Source organism: Girardinichthys multiradiatus, chromosome 19, assembly GCF_021462225.1.
Source record: "Girardinichthys multiradiatus isolate DD_20200921_A chromosome 19, DD_fGirMul_XY1, whole genome shotgun sequence".
Classification (NCBI taxonomy): Eukaryota; Metazoa; Chordata; class Actinopteri; order Cyprinodontiformes; family Goodeidae; genus Girardinichthys; species Girardinichthys multiradiatus.
In genome coordinates, this window is record NC_061811.1 from 22,020,190 (window position 1) to 22,037,378 (window position 17,189).

Consider the following 17,189-nt stretch of genomic DNA (forward strand, 5'->3'; position numbering starts at 1 on the left):
ATCATTATGCACAAACACATCCTTCACTCTCTGAGTCCCAGCTTCCTCTGCTTGATCTCAGCCCGGCTAAATTCTGCAGACACCCCACTGCCTTTGAGCTCCACATTTGCCCTATAACAAATTGGAAATTCTGCTTTGCATCAAAGTGTAAGACGTCGTAATTTAGTAATGTCTGAGTTTTTTTTTCATACGTATTTATTTTGCATTTATTTAACCAGGATATATCTTTGCAAAGGAAGGTCTTTCCAGGATTACCATATGTACCAAAAATATGTAAGAACAGCAGTTACATGCCTGATTTTATTTGTTTTAACATCCAATTAAAATATAATTTTTCTTAGCAATTTATTTTATTGTAAATGCAAAGTATAAATATAATGTAGTTTATTTTCAAACCAAATTCAGCTCAAAACCTTTTACTGCTTAATTTTTTTTATTTTGATTAATTGATTTCTATTTTTAGTTGAACGTCACCCTGACGTTGACATCTGAGTTAGGTTAAATTATTGATCATGGAAAAATATGTCCCGTCTCTCGATGACACCTAAAGCCTGATTTATCAACAGCCGTCCTGATAGATCAAATCACAAGTCAGATGGTAACTTCAATATTTAAATGCCACTTCTTCACTCCAAAAGCAAAACAGGAAATCTAAAACTCTAATAATTTCTTCTTCAAAGTCCTGAAATTCTTCGGGTAGCCAAAGTCTAAAGGTTTCTGTTCAGTTTAAATCATGTTTGTAGTATTTTGCCTCAGCTAAGCAAATATCCCATGGAGCTTTCTAGGTCCCTGTGATTTTCACTCAGATTGTTTGTGCAATAAAATCTGAACTGCTGCAAAAGTCTCACTCACCAAAGCAGCTGATTTACTGCCGTCATTACTAGGAAACATCATTTCAGAAATGTCATTAACCTTTAATGGGACATGCAGTTCTTTTGTGCAATTCAACAACAAAATAAAACAAATCTGTAAGTGTGAAAAATTGACGGAATTGTGCATAGCTTTAAGCTAATACTTTAAGGAAGTTCTGATTTTAAAACACCATCCAGTTTCCTTTGGTAGGAGATTATCCCTATGACACAGTTTGACTCCAAATTGCCCACATCTATTGTCCACAGCCAGCTTCAGATGACTCCACGGAGTGTCTCTTAGTTTTGGACACTAGCTACATCATTGCAAGCCTGTCTGATGAAGCCATTATTTTGTTGATTTTTGGCCTGTGGTAAAATCCCTCTTCAGCTTCCAAGTACACCCCAGAAGGTTTTGGCTCAAAATCATTTGGAACCTCTCTTAATTTCATCAAAGTTGACAAAACTCTCAGGTCAATCGTGTCATGATGCCACCATCATGTTTCACTGTGGGTGGAATTTTTCTATTGGTGATAAACTGTGTTTTTTGTATGTCAAACATACAAATTGTAACAATTGTTTGTCAGCCCTGGATGGCCTCTGTCGAGGAAATGTATTTTGTCTTCCTGCCTTTCACCTTTGTCCTGAGCTATGAAGAATACAGCAGATTATTGTCACGTATAGAACACAACCAGCACTTGTGCAAAGTCCAGCTAGAACAGCTGAAGTTTATTTTTAGTTTATCTATAGTCTGCATGATTGTTATTTGTTTTCATTAGAAATAAAAACTTACCCAATGCTGAGGCAGTGATGAGTGGCAAGGCCTGTTACCTTGCAGCCCCACAAGCCGAATTTAATAATGTGACATTTATAAATACTTAACCATCCCAGATGTTTCTTTTCATACAGTATGCATGAATGACGTTATATCTCTGACTTTTTTATGAATATCATCTCATAGTGACTGGTTTATATAGGACAAAGTGAGAGATGAATTTTACAACGTGTATTTTTTATGGAGAAATTCTACGTTTGATTTGTTTTCTCTTGGGACAGATATTTAAAAGGCATAATTTTAACATAAGGCATTTGTGTTTTAAACTGAAAACATATTGGTTTAATAAAATTACCTTTACAGAAAAGCTTTGGTTGACCTCATTGGTTAATCTGCAGATCTACTTTATGATTTCTACTACATGATCTTTCAAAAGGCATCAAATCCAACAATCTTTACATAAAAGCGTGATTGTCAAAAAGTTAACTTTAAAAAAAGGTTTTGAAGCTGCAGACCGAAGGTTTGGTTTTGATATTATGTTCACGTAAAAGAGAACTATGCTGTGTTATTAAATTTAGATGAAATTATTATTTACCTAGCTAATCGAAATGTTAAAAGCAGTAAGTTACTATTTGTTTTTATTTTCAGGTTTCCCAGCTGACTCTGACTGATGTTCTTCACTTTCTCTGTCTGTGGTTTAAATGTTATGGTTGATTATAGTGTTCATACAGAGCCTCCACAATCGCCAGAGGACTCCATTGATCGTGTATGCTTTCTCTCTCCTAACTCAGCTATTATAACAGACATTTCTCTTTTAACATCTGAGCAATTACAGGGCAAATTAAATTAAATAAAATTTTCTAATTTGAAATTACTGTGCAGAGGTTTTTGGAAACAACTACAAAACAACATCACAGTGATTAATTGTAGTTCAAACAAGACAATTAATGGTAATTAACAGGGCTTGGAACCTGGACCATACTATCCACTGTTTATACAGTCAAAATTATGAAAACCTACTATAAACGGCTCTAATAATGTCTAAAGCTAAAAGTAACCAACTACCAGAAAATATTCAAAATGGAAAATATGACATCAAACCCAGATGATTAGAACAAAAAAAAAGTTTCTGTATTTCAGGAATTATCATGGATGATCCAGGGGATGATCCCTCATCTAGTCATTACAAAGAGGACGTTATACGTTGGGCCTTTAATAAAAATCAGATATATTTTTTTAGCTGAAACAGGGGAGACTGATACCAAACTTGTGGAATGAGAAGACAACAGAAATGTTTGTTTTGGATTATACTTTTGCATGAAATCACGTGTGTTTTTCCTAATGAATTAGCAGTGATGGGAATAATGCAGCAGGAGAAGCGGTGGCTTAATATAAGTTTATACTTCTGTCCACTTCTTTGAGCGTTTGAATGTATACTAGTAAATGTTGCTCTGACTATCTGCTGTTACATTCCATAAAATATAAAGAAATGAAATAAATATAAACAAATGAAAAATGTATTTAAATTAAGGCAAAAACACATTTTAATACAATGTATGTTGTAAAAGAAATCACATGATCACTCTTTTACTCCTGATTGTTTCCCTGTTGGTTCCAGAAATGAAAATGCAATGAGTAAAAGAAGCACTATCTTTTTCTACAGAGCTGCTATGAATGTTCATTCTGTCAGTATCACACAGCTTCAAGTGAAATTAATTTGCAATTAAAACAGTGTTAGATAAACAGCAGTAACACTGGGAGGTTTGTGATCTGCAGATAACAAAATTAAACCACAGAAAGTTAACAGGGTTTCAAGTGACCAAACTTATTCTTTACAAACTCACTTCAAAGGTCCTTGAAGAGAAAAGTTCAAATTTTTTAGCTTTTAGAATAAACATTTAAATCTCTTCAGGCTAAATAGTGGCTTTTTGCGTTTTACTGACTTTACGTCAGATGGGTGCAAAAGAACACTTTAAACTGCACTTAAACCTGCATCACTCTGTTCCACAAGAAGTGGATCACTTTCCTGAAACTAATGCTGTCAATAACTAAATGAATGCAGAGTGGAATGCTTTTAACTAAATTGTGTTATTACCTCATCGGGAGCGATAAGTGTTTGCAGAACTGCAAGGTCCTCTGCTGGTGGAAGTACTTTTAGATCTTTCTGACTTGGTCCTTTTTAAATTATTTATTTTTGTTTTTAACTATTCTAACGTATAACAGCAGAGGATAAAGGCTGAAGTGGTCCATCCATCCAAAAATAAAAATGTATAGTGTCCACAGCCTTTTTGTTCCTTTGCATAACATTATATTGTTACATTCATCAATGTTCTTCTGTTAGAGTTGTGTTTTTGGTTCCTGGTTGAGTTGGATCATGGAGGTAAAAGGTTCAAGAGGGAACTCCAGGTTTCCCATTTCCCACCAAGACTTTCCAACTTGTTCTGGGAGATCCTAGTGGGGCAATACACAGCTCAGACATAATATTATCCCTGCCTATTAGTGAGTGGGACATATAAGGCAGCTAGTGGACATTTTGTCCTCACATTTGATGTGTTAGAAATTTGGACAAGAGCAAGGATTGAGCAAATTTGACAAGGGCCAAACTGTGATTGCCAAGCCACTCGGTCCGAGCATCTCCAGATGTGCATCTCATATGGTCTGTTCCCAGTCTGCAGTGGTTAGCATCAACCAAAACTGGTCCAAGGAAGGAATAGTGAACCACTGAACAGGGTCATTGTGTTTGATGATCGTAGGGGCAAGGGCTGAGGCCTGTGGTCCAATCCAGTGGATGGGCTACTGTAGCTCAGATTCTGGAAGGGGGTTGATGCTCGTCCTAAGAAACTAACATTATTGTTTTCTGAGACTTTCAAAGGTGTCAGAAATACACATTTTAAAACAGATTGTTGTGTAGGGGGCTGCAGACACGTCAATGTTGCCATTTTGACCCATCAACCACAGGAAGCACCAACAGTGTGAGCATCAGAACTGAACCCTGTAACAAAGGACACGTGTTTCAGGAATGGTATGAAGAGCATAAGAAGGAGGTGATGGCTTGGCCTCCAAGCTCAGAGTTCTAGTGGAGTCCATGCTTTGACTGATCAGGCGTGTTTTGGTCATAAGAGGGGAACCAACACATTATAAGGCAGGTGGTCATAATATTAAGCCTGATCAATGCATATAGCCTGTCCAGTGTTTTCTGGTCTGCATTGGGGGCTCCTAATGGGACATGTCCCAACTGAAAGCTTTCAGGAAGTAGTCTAATATGATGCCACAGACAAGCAGCGGCATGATGGTACTCCTGTTCTCATCCCTAAGCAGAATCCCATTTCTTTTCCATGGAAGCTCATTTCAGCTGCTTGCATCCAGGATCTCCTGTTTGGTCGGTTGTGAACCATATTTCCTTACCGCATGCACGGGTTGGAAGATGCACCAGTGTATCAGACACTTTAACCCTTCAGCTCACATCTTTTCTCATAGTCTAGTAAACATGTAAAACACAATGCCGGGGTAATCACCTTCTTTTTGAAACATTTTCAGTCAGTTTTCTGATCCTCATGGTGTTTTTCACTGACATTAGATCCTCACATCTCATTTCCTCTCAGACGGTCTAACGTTTACTCCGTCTAGTTTTGTTATATATAAATCACTGAGACATTCTCTCCTATCTCTTTCCAGGACACTTTCTCAATGGTAGCTACTGCTCTTTTGAGGAGGGCGATTGCAGCTGGCAGCCAGTTCCAGGCCGAAGCCTTTCCTGGAGACGATCCCCATCCAAAGGAACCAGACAGAGCTGCCCCTCATCAGGTCTGTATCACCTGTGTGTCGGATCTAATGATGTTAACATTCATTTGCAGGCTCTGAAAAGTGTAGGTTAACCTTATTGAGATGACCTTCCAAACAATATTGGGAATTTCAAACTTTAAAATAACACAAAGCTAACCTTGAACATTGTGACTCTGTGTATTTGGAACAACTGAGACTTCAGATGTACCAGACACAGTATCTAGCCTTTATCAGAGGTCACAACACTGGAACAAACAGAATCCCTCTGGGTTTTGGAGGCTATAGAGTGCTGTCCTTATTCTGAGGGGTCTTCTGAAAATGCTTGTAGTGATTTCTGAGGAGTAAATAAATCTATTGTTTTCAACCCTGCAGTGACTGACTTCAGTAACTGTTGAAGAGTTTCTTTGAAAACGTTAAGCTTCATAAGTGATGCACAAAAGTATGAACAAATAAAATAATACAAAGATTTAAAACAAAATGGGGTTTGTAAGACTGATAACCTTTTTTAAAACTACTACATACAGTTAAAACCAGATATTTATATACATGATATGAAGACTTTTTGCCATTTTTCTTTTCATTGTCTGACATTAAATAAGATGAAACTGTTGTTGTTTTAAGTGACTTGATAAACAAAATTATTACTGTTTTCTACATTTTTATTATTACTTTCTTTTAATTCCAATGTTTGTTATTATGCCTTTAAACAGTTTGGGAAAGCCCTGGTGATGATGCCATGGTTTTTGGAGGCTTTTATTTTATTTGAGGCTTTTAGCTGTGAATGTATTATACGGAAGCAACTCAAACACGCTGCTTCCTTGTTAAACATCATGGCAAAATCTAAAGAAATCCACCAAGGTATCAGGAAGAAAATTGCAAACCTTGGCAAGTCTGATTCAACCTTAAATCCAATTTCCAGATGCCTGAAGATGCGAAGTTCATCTATTCTAACAAGTAAAAACAGCATATGAATGTCCAGTCATAAACCTTCCAGGAAAGAGAAGATGTGAATGCTTTATTTCAAAATATGCTTTATAATAATACCAGATCAAAAGCGGAAAACCTAGTAAAGAAGCTGGCTGAAGCTGTTACTACTTACTTACTGTAGCTGACGTTTCATTATCTGCAGTGAAATGAGTCCTTTCCTGACATTAGCTAAAAGGCCATTAAGAGAGGAAGAAGCCATTACTCCAAAAGCAGATTATAGTTTGCAAATAAAAACCTTACTTTTGTAAACATGTCCTGTGTTGTAATAAAACCCAAATTGAAGTGCCATAATGACCATTGTTACATTTGGAGGAAAAGGCTGAGTTTTCCATCCAAACTGCAGAGTATGGTGGTGGCAGCATCATGGTGTGCATTATTTGCAGCAGGACAGACTGGTGTCCTTTACAAAATATAGAATTATGAGGAAAGCACATTAGGTAGAAAAATTGTATCAACATTTTAAAGTACAATCCCAGCTTATGGATAAATGAGTCTTCCAAATTTACAATGAATCAGAAGCATACTACTAAATAGTTACAAAATGGAGTTTTGGAGTGGCCATCACAAAAGTTTGGTCTCAGTCCTAGAGCTGAGAAAGTGTGTGAAAGCAAGGTGGCCTACAAACCTGATGGTGTAAGACACCAGTTTTGTCTGGAGGAGTGGATCAAAAATACAGAGAAAATGTTTGTAAACATGAATTTGAAAAGTTATTTCTCTCATGTTTCCGGTGTTTAGGAAATCTACATAAGTTTGGTCATCCTAACTGATCTAAAACAAGAAAAGATTTGTCTGATTTAATGTTTTCTTTAAACAGTGTATGTAAATATCTGCTTTCAACTCTTTGAGACTTTAATTTTGTCTTCATTTTGAGTCTACAACTGATTTCTAATATTGTATTTCTTTATCTCTCTATTATGCACGTGTTTTTGCAAAGGGACAACATTAACTTTAGAGGAAGGCCAATCCAAAGCTCAGCGTGACTCAGCTCTACTGAAGAGTCCTCTCTTCCCTCCTCCTCTCAGAAACTCCCCATGCACGGTGAGCCCCTGTGGTTTTTCCTATGTTCCTTTCTTGCATTAGCAGTTTACAATAAAACCCGAGTCAGATTTATCCATTGCTGTTTGTTTCCTGTAGTTTAAACCTTACTTGCTGATGCTAATACTAGTGCTAATGCTAAACTATGTCACAAGTTTATTAATTTGTTGTAATATGCTGTCTGATATTGTGCAATTTCTTTGACGTTTAAATCATTTTTAGCAATAAAAGGAATATGGATCCTCAGTGCCTTTCAAAAGTGTTCATACACATTGAAATTCTCAATATTGTTTTTCAAATAACCCCCACAATTGTGTTTTATTGGCATTTATACAATTTTAGCCTCAAGTGAAGCATAAATATAAAGTGGAAGGAAACACAGAAGGATACATGCTTTTCAGAATTAATTACCAACAAAACTTTAAAATGTGTGGCATGCATTTGTATTCATCCTCTTTAAAGCAAGCTTTAATAATAGAAGTAACATAGAGGCCCTTGGTAAGTAGTGGAGATGCTCAGGTGAAAAATCTGTTGACAGGCCAATTATTAGTCATTCACTCAACTAATCGTTCTTTAATTGAGGTGTGGCAAATGAAAGCAATAAGAAGTCCAGTTTAAAGTTTGTCGTTAATGTTAATGTTTGTAACCATCGTAAACCATGGATAGAGTCCTAAAACTGTAAAAATGTATATATTTAATCTTTATAGAAATACTTTATGCCACTAGAATCACTTATTTTACTATAAATGTAATCAGAGACTCAAACTTTAAAGAAAGAAGACAGTGCGTGAAGTTTAAAATGTTGTAAAATCCATGCATTTTTAAAAAACCACAATGTGTTTTGCAGTAAAGAAGTAGTGTACTTGCTATAGCCTGTGGTACAAGGCTTTTTTTGTTTTTATTTCTGCTCTGCACCATAACCTTTACAGCAACGTTTTCACCCTTTGTGTGCTGCTTGAAACATTTCTGCATGGAGGAACGGTAGTAAACTAGAGGTTAGAGCTTGATGCAGAATGGATAGAACCAAGAGGTAGATATGTGGGTCAAAGGGTCCGAAAACAAGCATTCTGAGAGAATATGGTGCACTGAAAATGTCTGCGCTTTTATATGATTTAAATGGTTAAAAACAAACAGAAAGTTTGCTTTTAGCCATTTAAATAAAATGCATATGTATTGCAGGGTACAGAAGAGAAGCTTGGTATCTGTGAGCCGTGGTTTATGCAGCCCCTACTACACTGTTACCTCAGAGCTTTATGGCAAGCAGCCAAAGAAGAGACAACATTTAAGATTAGCTCTGTCTATACGTCATCTTAGGCTTAATTTGTTCTGTTTGAATCAACTTCTCCACTCCTGGACAACTTTGTTCAGGATGCTGGCTTAGGCTATAAGAGACAGATTAACTTTTCTTTCATGGCTTTACAATGCTTGCAATCTTGATGGTCAACAAGCACTCTTATGGTTGATAAGAGCTTGAGCCTTCTATCCACAAGCATAATGCTATCACACAGCCTGAATGTGGTGCATTTAGTGAGCAAGCTTGAGTCAGAGCTTTTTCCATTTAAACAGTGAAATAAAAATATTTACTTGGGCCTGAAAGGAACATTGACACAAGCTCTAAATTTAACTTTGCTGTGACAAATTGTGTTGTTTGATTTTCAAATAAGTTTATTGGTAGAGCACAGCATCTTATCAATTTATGCTAAGTCATGTCTGAGATGTGCTGTTCAACCAATTTATGAACATTAGAATGATGCAGAGCTATCTACTATTTTCCAGTTGAGATCCAAAGACCTAGAATAATTCACTCTCATCCCAGTTGCATTACACTCTGCTGGAAACTGTTGCAGAGCACACAGAAGGTCATGACCTGGAGATGCTAACAGAATCACATAATCTTCAAAAAGCAAAGATGAGACCCTGAGGTTCACATATGATCATGGGATATGGGTCATGACTGAAATAAAGATTCCAGATATGAGCTGCTACACTGAGGCTGTAGAGTGGACTCATCTTTAAAGACAAGGATGAGCTCGGTCATCCTCTCTAAGCTTGGATAGTCACTGCACCGCTGCATCAAAAGGAGTCAGTCGAGGTGGTTTAGGCATCTGTTTAGGATGCCTCTTGGGTGCTTCCCTTTGGAGGTTTTCCAGCCACATCCTACTGTGAGAAGAAACGGTGGCAAACCCAGAACTCACTGGAGGGATTATCTATCCTTTCTGAGCTGGGAAATAACAGGTTTTTATATTCTTATACAAGAAACCTTGTCATGACTGTAAGTTACAAAATACAACAAGGTGAAATTGATGACAAGCACTAACACCCACTGTAAACGTTTGACTTTACAGAAAAATTGAAATCTTCTCTCACTTCAACAGGTGAGGTTCTGGTTCTGCTCCGGAGGCTCACAGAGGGACTCGTTATCCTTGTGGATCGTGGAGAACAGCACAGGCCTGGATGAGCAGCGCAGGCTGTGGCACTCGGCCAGCGAGCCCAAATCGGAAAGAGGCTGGAGGCTCATCACACTTCCTCTTTACGGGCTGGCAGACTGGTATCCTCACCTGTTTCACCTCATGACAGACAGTTGTGATTGCAACAAAGCAGTGTGTTAAATTGTCTGCAGGCGTCAAACTGTCAGCTCTATTTTAAATGCTTAGGAGCAGATAAGTCATCTGAATCTCATACAAACATGACTCTGACACTGTCACACAAATGCTCATTGCTTCCTCGCACGCTGCAGGTGGAATTTTCTTTAATTTTTCTGGAACTGCTTCCCCTCAGCTCACAAAATTAATTAATCCCATTGGGGCCTCCACAATGGACTTTCCAATGAGTACATCTGTAAAAGAAGACACTCTCCTCTCTTTTAATTCAACTTGTCTGTGACAAAGTGAATAGAAACTAATATACAAAACTCTCTCCATTCTGCTTGCCTTCCAATTAGCCCTGGCCTTAGTTTCCCCTCAAGAAAAGAGAAATTAAAACAAATCAAACAAAGAGGCACCCCAGAAAAGGGCATTTCATCTCTGTTTGCCTAACTGAGGGTTTCTTTCAAGCTTCAATAATCCCGCTCCTCGGAGAGTGATTAATTTTTGATTCCTGGGTTATGTAGTCAGCTGTGCTTGTGCTTTTGATTTGAATGTCATGTCCGTAAGCACCGGGTGAACCTCCGAGACTTTGCTCAGTGACCTTTGTAGGGCTTAAATAGAAACAGAAATGCCACCTAAAGTGTAGGTAAAAGTCAAGAATCAGCAGACAGTTTGCTGAATGTAATAATTTTCATATAAAACTGTTACCAAGTGAAATATTAACTGTATCGACATAGGAAATCCCTCTACTGTCTATGAGGGACTGATTAAATCTTTATATTAAAATTAATTGTTGAGCATTTGATGTAGAGTTTATGGAGGACGAAGACTTTCTTCTTCAGTGGGTATTTTCTTAACCAAATTGAAGAAGCAAATAGACTTTGGACATTTATCCTAACTAGGATTTATTTCATCGGTCAGAATATTAGCACATAGATCAGTGATTATGTTTTTCTCTAATCATTCTAAGGCCAAATTCGTAATTTAATAAAATTAAACCAAAAAACAAATTTAATTAGATACAGTACTAACAGTAATTCTTCATTTCTTCTACTAAATTGGAGAGAAAATGGTAAATGATGGTAAATGGCCTGCTTGTATTGTGCTTTATCAAGTCCCCAGTTACCTCAAAGTGCTTTACACTACAATCAGCCATTCACCCATTCATGCACACATTTACAAACAAACAGTGGTAGGCTACATTGTAGCCACAGCTGCCCCGGGGCAGACTGACAGAAGTGCGGCTGCCATACACAGGCGCCACCGAGTCCTGTGACCACTATCAGACACAGCAATTGAGATGGACAGAGCAGCAGCAACCCACCGGTTACAGGACAAACTCCTACCACTTGAGCCGCAGCCTAAAGAAGAACTTAAATTTTACAATTTTTTGAGCTAAAAAGATGTTTAACTTTTGTCCAAATGTTTCATTTCTCCATCTGGAGTTTAAACATAGAGCTTGTATCATGATTTAAAGTTATAATATCAAAATATCCTCAACAAGATGGGATTCAAATTTCCAAGAAACATTGATACATTGGTTTCTCAATTCAGAAACGATTCAGGAGAAGCATCAGAACTTGCTCTTATCACTTTGAAGCCCTGATCTTGTTTTGTCACTTCTGAGAGACTGGGTCCTATGGCTTTCCGCCAATCCATTTCTCAGCATTTGTTATAACGTTCGTTAAGATTGTCCTATGGTGGGGAGGGATATATCAGCTGGCTTTAGTGGTTTCCTACTTTGGAACACTCCAGAACAGAATTGGATACCAATAAATATTCTCTGAAAAAAATCACTAAATGATGTACCACCCGTCGGTGGTGTGGAGAACTTCACACTGAAATTAAGCTGTAGTGCTTGTTTGTTGTTTACATACTCCGCAGACAATACACAGAGAGACTGCTGTAGAAATGCTTGTCAAGCTAAACAATATTATAAGAGTCTTGAGAAAGTTTATTTGTATTTGAAATATAAGTAAAATCCAGTTTAACTGCAGAGCTGTGTAACACCGACTGCTCATTCTGCTCAAAGTTAGTGACAGAGGTCATTTGGCTAACTGAAAGTGTCCAGCAAAGGCGTTTCATGGTAGTTAGAGAAGATTGTTAAATGTGTGTAAAAGGGCAGATTTCAGTGTTCATGGTCACTACAGAGTGCCTAAACATGTTTCAGTTACATTTCATACTTTCCATTTGTGTAACCATAGTTCATTTTCATGAAATAAGTCACAGAGTTGCAGAAAATGCAGGATGTTGTTAACAATAGAAACTGAGATGTCTGAAAGCACACAGAGCACACCGTCCAAACCAATTATCTCCTAAAGCACAAAAAGACTACATTCTTCATCCATGAGCTTCAAAGTTGTTTTGGTTGTTAAATCATCTTTGCTGCTCCTCAGGTTTTGGCTCCTGTTCAGTGCAGAAGATAGACCTGGACCAGGTTCAGCCATCTTTCTTGACAACATCTCTTTTAGCATGGACTGCTTCCTGGCATGTGAGTATTTTAAAAATCTTCTTTTTCCAGTCTTGCTTTCAGTCCCTAGCTGTGTTGAAGAAATGGTTTGACAGTGTTTGATTTACTGGCTTTCTCAGGCAAAAATGATAATCTCATTAAAATTTAAACATCTCTTCTTGTAATTCTTGTAAAAGTTTTACTAGGAATAATAAAAAATGAAAGACAATTCTAACTAAAATGCAGAAGTGCATTAAGAAGTAAGTCAAACCTTGGAAATAAGATGGGGAAGTGACAGGAAGTTGATACTAACTAACTCTTTAGCGAGTAATTTCCATCCATAAAAGATGTATTTTTTCTTGTCTGATGCATAAAGGTGTGTGTTAACGCAATTCCAAGGCATCAGAATTGATCTCTGAGAAGCATTTATTATTACCCACCAATCTGAGAAGAAGTTCTAGGTGATGAAAGTCCATCTTCATAGAGTGAGAAAGATTTTTGGAAATCATTTACCACAGGTGTCAATGGTCCCAGAAAAAGTATATGTGAATTCACCTTAATGTCATAAGATACTCTGAGAAATGTCAACAAACAGTCCAACTTCTGAGTTTTTTTTACCCCTGGTCAATCACTAAACAACTTCAGCTATATCTGTTCACCAAACTAGCTGCATCTTTTTGCTTCATCTCTTAATGGAGCTTACGAAGCGGTGAAGCTTACACTCGAACTAAACATAGAGAAGGTCAAGCCACCGACTATAACCTGCATATGTGGCAACAGCATATATGGGCCCGATATTCATTCTGTGTGTGCTTCATGTCAGCCTAGTGTGGCAAGTGTGACAAGATAGCTTGTTGGAGGTTGATTCTGTGATGTAGGTAGTCATTCCCCCGCCACAAGTGCTCACCCTAACTGATGAGGGAGACTCCTCTTTGTCCAATGCCAGTTGGGGTGACCAGCTTGACCCTTCTGCGCCACTGACTGATCCGAAGGAAGATGAGGTCGAAGGTTGTTAACCCAGCTCTACCATGCTGTCCCCTTAAGGTAATGGTTTTCTACCCTCCACCATCTTCCTCTCAGGAGATGAACGGCTGCACGCGCTCTGCCCTGTACGAGCTTTGAGGATTTATGTGGAGAAGACAGCTGATTCTGGCAAATCAGAGCAGCTGTTTGTTTCATGGGCTTCATCATATAAAAGGAAGCCCCTCACAAAACTACAGCAGTCGCCTAGCACTCCTGCAGTTAACAAAACGATTGTTGAAAGATAATTTTAGGTCTTCTGGTCGGGATTTGGGCTGGGGTTGAGGTTCGGGTCTTGGCGGTTGTCTGGTTCTGGGGCTGGCTTTCCGGGCCTCTCGGAATCGTTTAGATTGCCGTGAATCTCGGCCCCTGGTTTCGGTACCCGGTCCGTCGGTTGGGGAGGCATTGGGCTCCGGTGAGGGGTCTTGGCCGGGCAGTGTGCAGTGTTGATTGAGATGTGGCTTCGCTTTGATGGAGGTGCTGGCCAGCTTGCATGGTGCAGTGGGGTGTGCTGTGCTGTGCGGGAAGGTGGGTGGCCGGCATCCTGGGGCTCCTCCAGGGTTTGGTGTGGGGTTGGCAGAATGCCCGGTCCTTGGCGTGTTGCTGTGGCCTTCCTCCAATGCTCCCTCCTGTGGCTCTTGCCCCTGGCTGGGCGCAGGCTACAGTTGGCGGTCAGGTGGGTAGGGCGGCGGAGCATGTCTTGTGCCCGCACTGGGGCGGCTGATGAGATGTGCTTGGCCTGGAGCGGTTGGCCTGCCCGGCCCAGTTACCCGGCTGGTGCATGTTTCCCTCTCACGGACTGATGGGTTGGGGCTGCTGACGGTGGCCGAATGGTTGGGTGGGCTTGGCAGTGTGCTTCTCTGCTGACTGTTGTGTCTGTGGGGGGATCGGTGTGGTGGGCTAAGGGGTAGCATGGGGGACTGCAGCGTGTGGAGTGAGGGGGTTGTGTCCTCTTCTTGGATGTGGGGTCACTGGCATCTGGATTGACTGAGCGGCGATGGTAGAGCTGAGCTGGATAATGTTTCTACCTGCGCTATCGTTTCAGTGGCAGTGATGTGGTGTGGTTGTGGGGGCAGGGTGGGGTGGGGGACGCCGGCCTCAAGTGCTTGCCGCTCGACGGGGACCTCTTGCTGGGTGAGTTTCTCCCGTCTTGGTGTGGGGTCAGGGATTCTGTTGTGAGCTTGGTGCTCGATGGTGTCTGCCCTGTTGCGCCCTGTGAGCGGGGGCTGGGACAGTATTGCGTGGGGCCCTTACCTTGCTATCACAGCGCGGTGTGTGGTGGGGGGGGGACGCGGCAGGGGTGCTTGGAGCAGGGCTGTGTGTGGAGCTTGCACTGTGTGGGTGATGCTTCGTCGGCCTTTCGGGGACGAGGTTCTCCTGTGGGAGTGTGCCCATGTGCTGTTGGGGGGGGGTGATTCATTGCGTTTGGGTTCGGGGGGCATGTGTTCAATATCTGTGTCCTGGTTGGGGGTGGCGCAGTGGGGACCTTTGGATATCTGTGGCTTGGGTCTCCTCTGTATCTGTCCCAGGTCCAGGGGGCGGGTCTGTGGCTCCTCACATTTACTATTGCATATTTTTATATTTTTAGAGAAACCCTGTATGCACATGCGCGCTCACACTCAAACCCACAGGTGTTTAGATTCAGGTGTTAACAGATACACCTCTAAATTGAGCCGCATTTACCACTAAATACATCTTGCATTCATAAGTACCGTGCACCTTTCATTAAAAAGGCTGGTAATACGAACATTTCTGCAGGTGTAGAAGCAAGCAGGGTGTTATCTTGTATTCTCTTCATCCTTCTTTCTTTCCTCCATTCTATTCTCCTTCTCTCCCCTTTTCCTTTTTGCCCCTCTTTCTCTCTTTCATGCTTCTTTTTTTTCCTTTCCATTTCTGTCTCAGTGTCTGTAACAATTGAAATAATCCCAAAGCAGTTTCTAATAAAGTGTCTTTTTATGAATATCAAGCGGAGCTTTAAAGCGTTGGCTGTAATGCTCCACTTGTGAAAGTCAATCTGTTGGGCTTTTTCCTGGCACTCAGACAACAATTCTGAGTGCTTCTCAGCCGGACAGGACACGGTAAAAAAAAAAAAGGACATGGTAATACAATTTAGGTTTGCAAAGTTGCATCTGAATGCACCACGAGTCTTCTGGGACATTGTCCTTTTGACAGATGACACCGAAAAAGAAGAGATGATTGGTTGTAATGTACAGCCAAATGGTTTTATAAAACCAAATAGAGCATATCAACACAATCACCTCATACCAACTGACAAGCATGGTAGTGGAGGGGTAATGATTTACACCCACGGGATATGGACACCTCGGGGACTAGAGTCAAATGATAATCCGTCTTTCTGACACCCGAAGCTTGGACTAAACTGGGTTGTAAGGCATGAAAGTGACCCAAGCAACAGTAATGGCCCAGTCAAAGTCCAGATGATGTTTACTCCATTTACTAAATATAGTTCTTTACATTGTTATTCTATTGGTTGTAAATAGTTTTTCACTCAATACTTCTGCATTTTAATCATATTAAAACAAAGTAAAACATCATGCTAGATTTGTGGTCCAAATTTAACATATGAATTAATACTATTGCCAGTTTTAGCACATTTTCTTCTATTATACAGCCTACAACCGTACAATGCAAGCCAAGGGAAGTTAGTTTTACTAAAGATGACAAAACTTCTGTAGCACTTTCAAGGAATGCTCTTTCCTAAACCTTCTGCAGAATAGGCTCTGCATACATTGGCAAATCTTTATAGAAATCACACACAATGATACTCCTTTAAAAGCTCTTTCTCTAAGAACATCTCACTTGGTGTTAAAAATGTCAGAGCTGTTTCTGGCTGATTGATGAGGGTTTATGTTCCAGTGTTTTACTGCTAGCTTAGAAAGGTCAAGTCTCGAGTCACCTCTCCAGATATTTTTGTTTTATAACCGAGGCGGTTTATTGGTACGAACACATGAGAGCTATGACAGCTGTGTAAGAATAGGAATGAAAGGTTAGGAGTTCAGAGCCTCCCCCCCGCCTCTGCCTATCGGAGGGAACCTGTTTGAACTGTGATGAGAATAGTAATGACTCAAGCATCTCCGGCGCCGAATATAACTCTAACAGACAGAGCGGTGCTCAGATGGAGCAGTGGTGAAGTATCATTTTCTGAAGGGCAGGGACATGGCAGTCTCATACTCGTACATCATCTGATGCTTGTAGGTTAATTATTACACTGATCCTATCAGGAGGTTGAGGTTTGTTGTGCCAAAAACTGTTAGATTTTAGATATGTTAGAAATTGTTTAGCCATTATCTATATTCCAGTTTTCATCTCTAACATCAGCTACAGATTATGTTTGTGATTAATCAGTACAGGCACAATCTCAACATAGTTAATCAGCTGAATGTGATGTGACCAGCTACCTAAGGAGGGGTCATCATTATTTTCCATCACCCAGCCTTACCAGGCCAAGGACTTTTTTATTTAAACACATGACATTTTCCTGGAAATATTTGTGTGCCAATTCATGTTTTATGTCCTCCGGAATGTCAACACTGTGAGGGATCATCTATTCTCGTTTTGCTCTTTTTCCAGATGGAAAGTTCCTCATCTCGCAGCCCGTATCTATTACCAGCAGCCGTACTTGACACAGTCGCTTTTTATTGCCTATATGTCCGTAACAGCCGATGTGAGATGCAGGCACTCCAAAA

At 39.9% G+C, this 17,189-nt stretch overlaps 1 protein-coding gene across 4 annotated transcripts in view; it reads left to right on the top strand.

Moving 5' to 3' along the window:
• The window catches only part of alk (ALK receptor tyrosine kinase), a 541,946-nt gene that overhangs the window by 459,644 nt on the left and 65,113 nt on the right, over positions 1–17,189 (top strand). For all 4 annotated transcript variants that reach the window (XM_047345720.1, XM_047345721.1, XM_047345722.1 and 1 more), the window contains 4 exons: positions 5,299–5,427; positions 7,328–7,431; positions 9,804–9,976; positions 12,410–12,504. In XM_047345720.1, the coding sequence (XP_047201676.1) occupies positions 5,299–5,427; positions 7,328–7,431; positions 9,804–9,976; positions 12,410–12,504 (501 nt within the window). The remainder of the gene's footprint in view (positions 1–5,298; positions 5,428–7,327; positions 7,432–9,803; positions 9,977–12,409; positions 12,505–17,189) is intronic.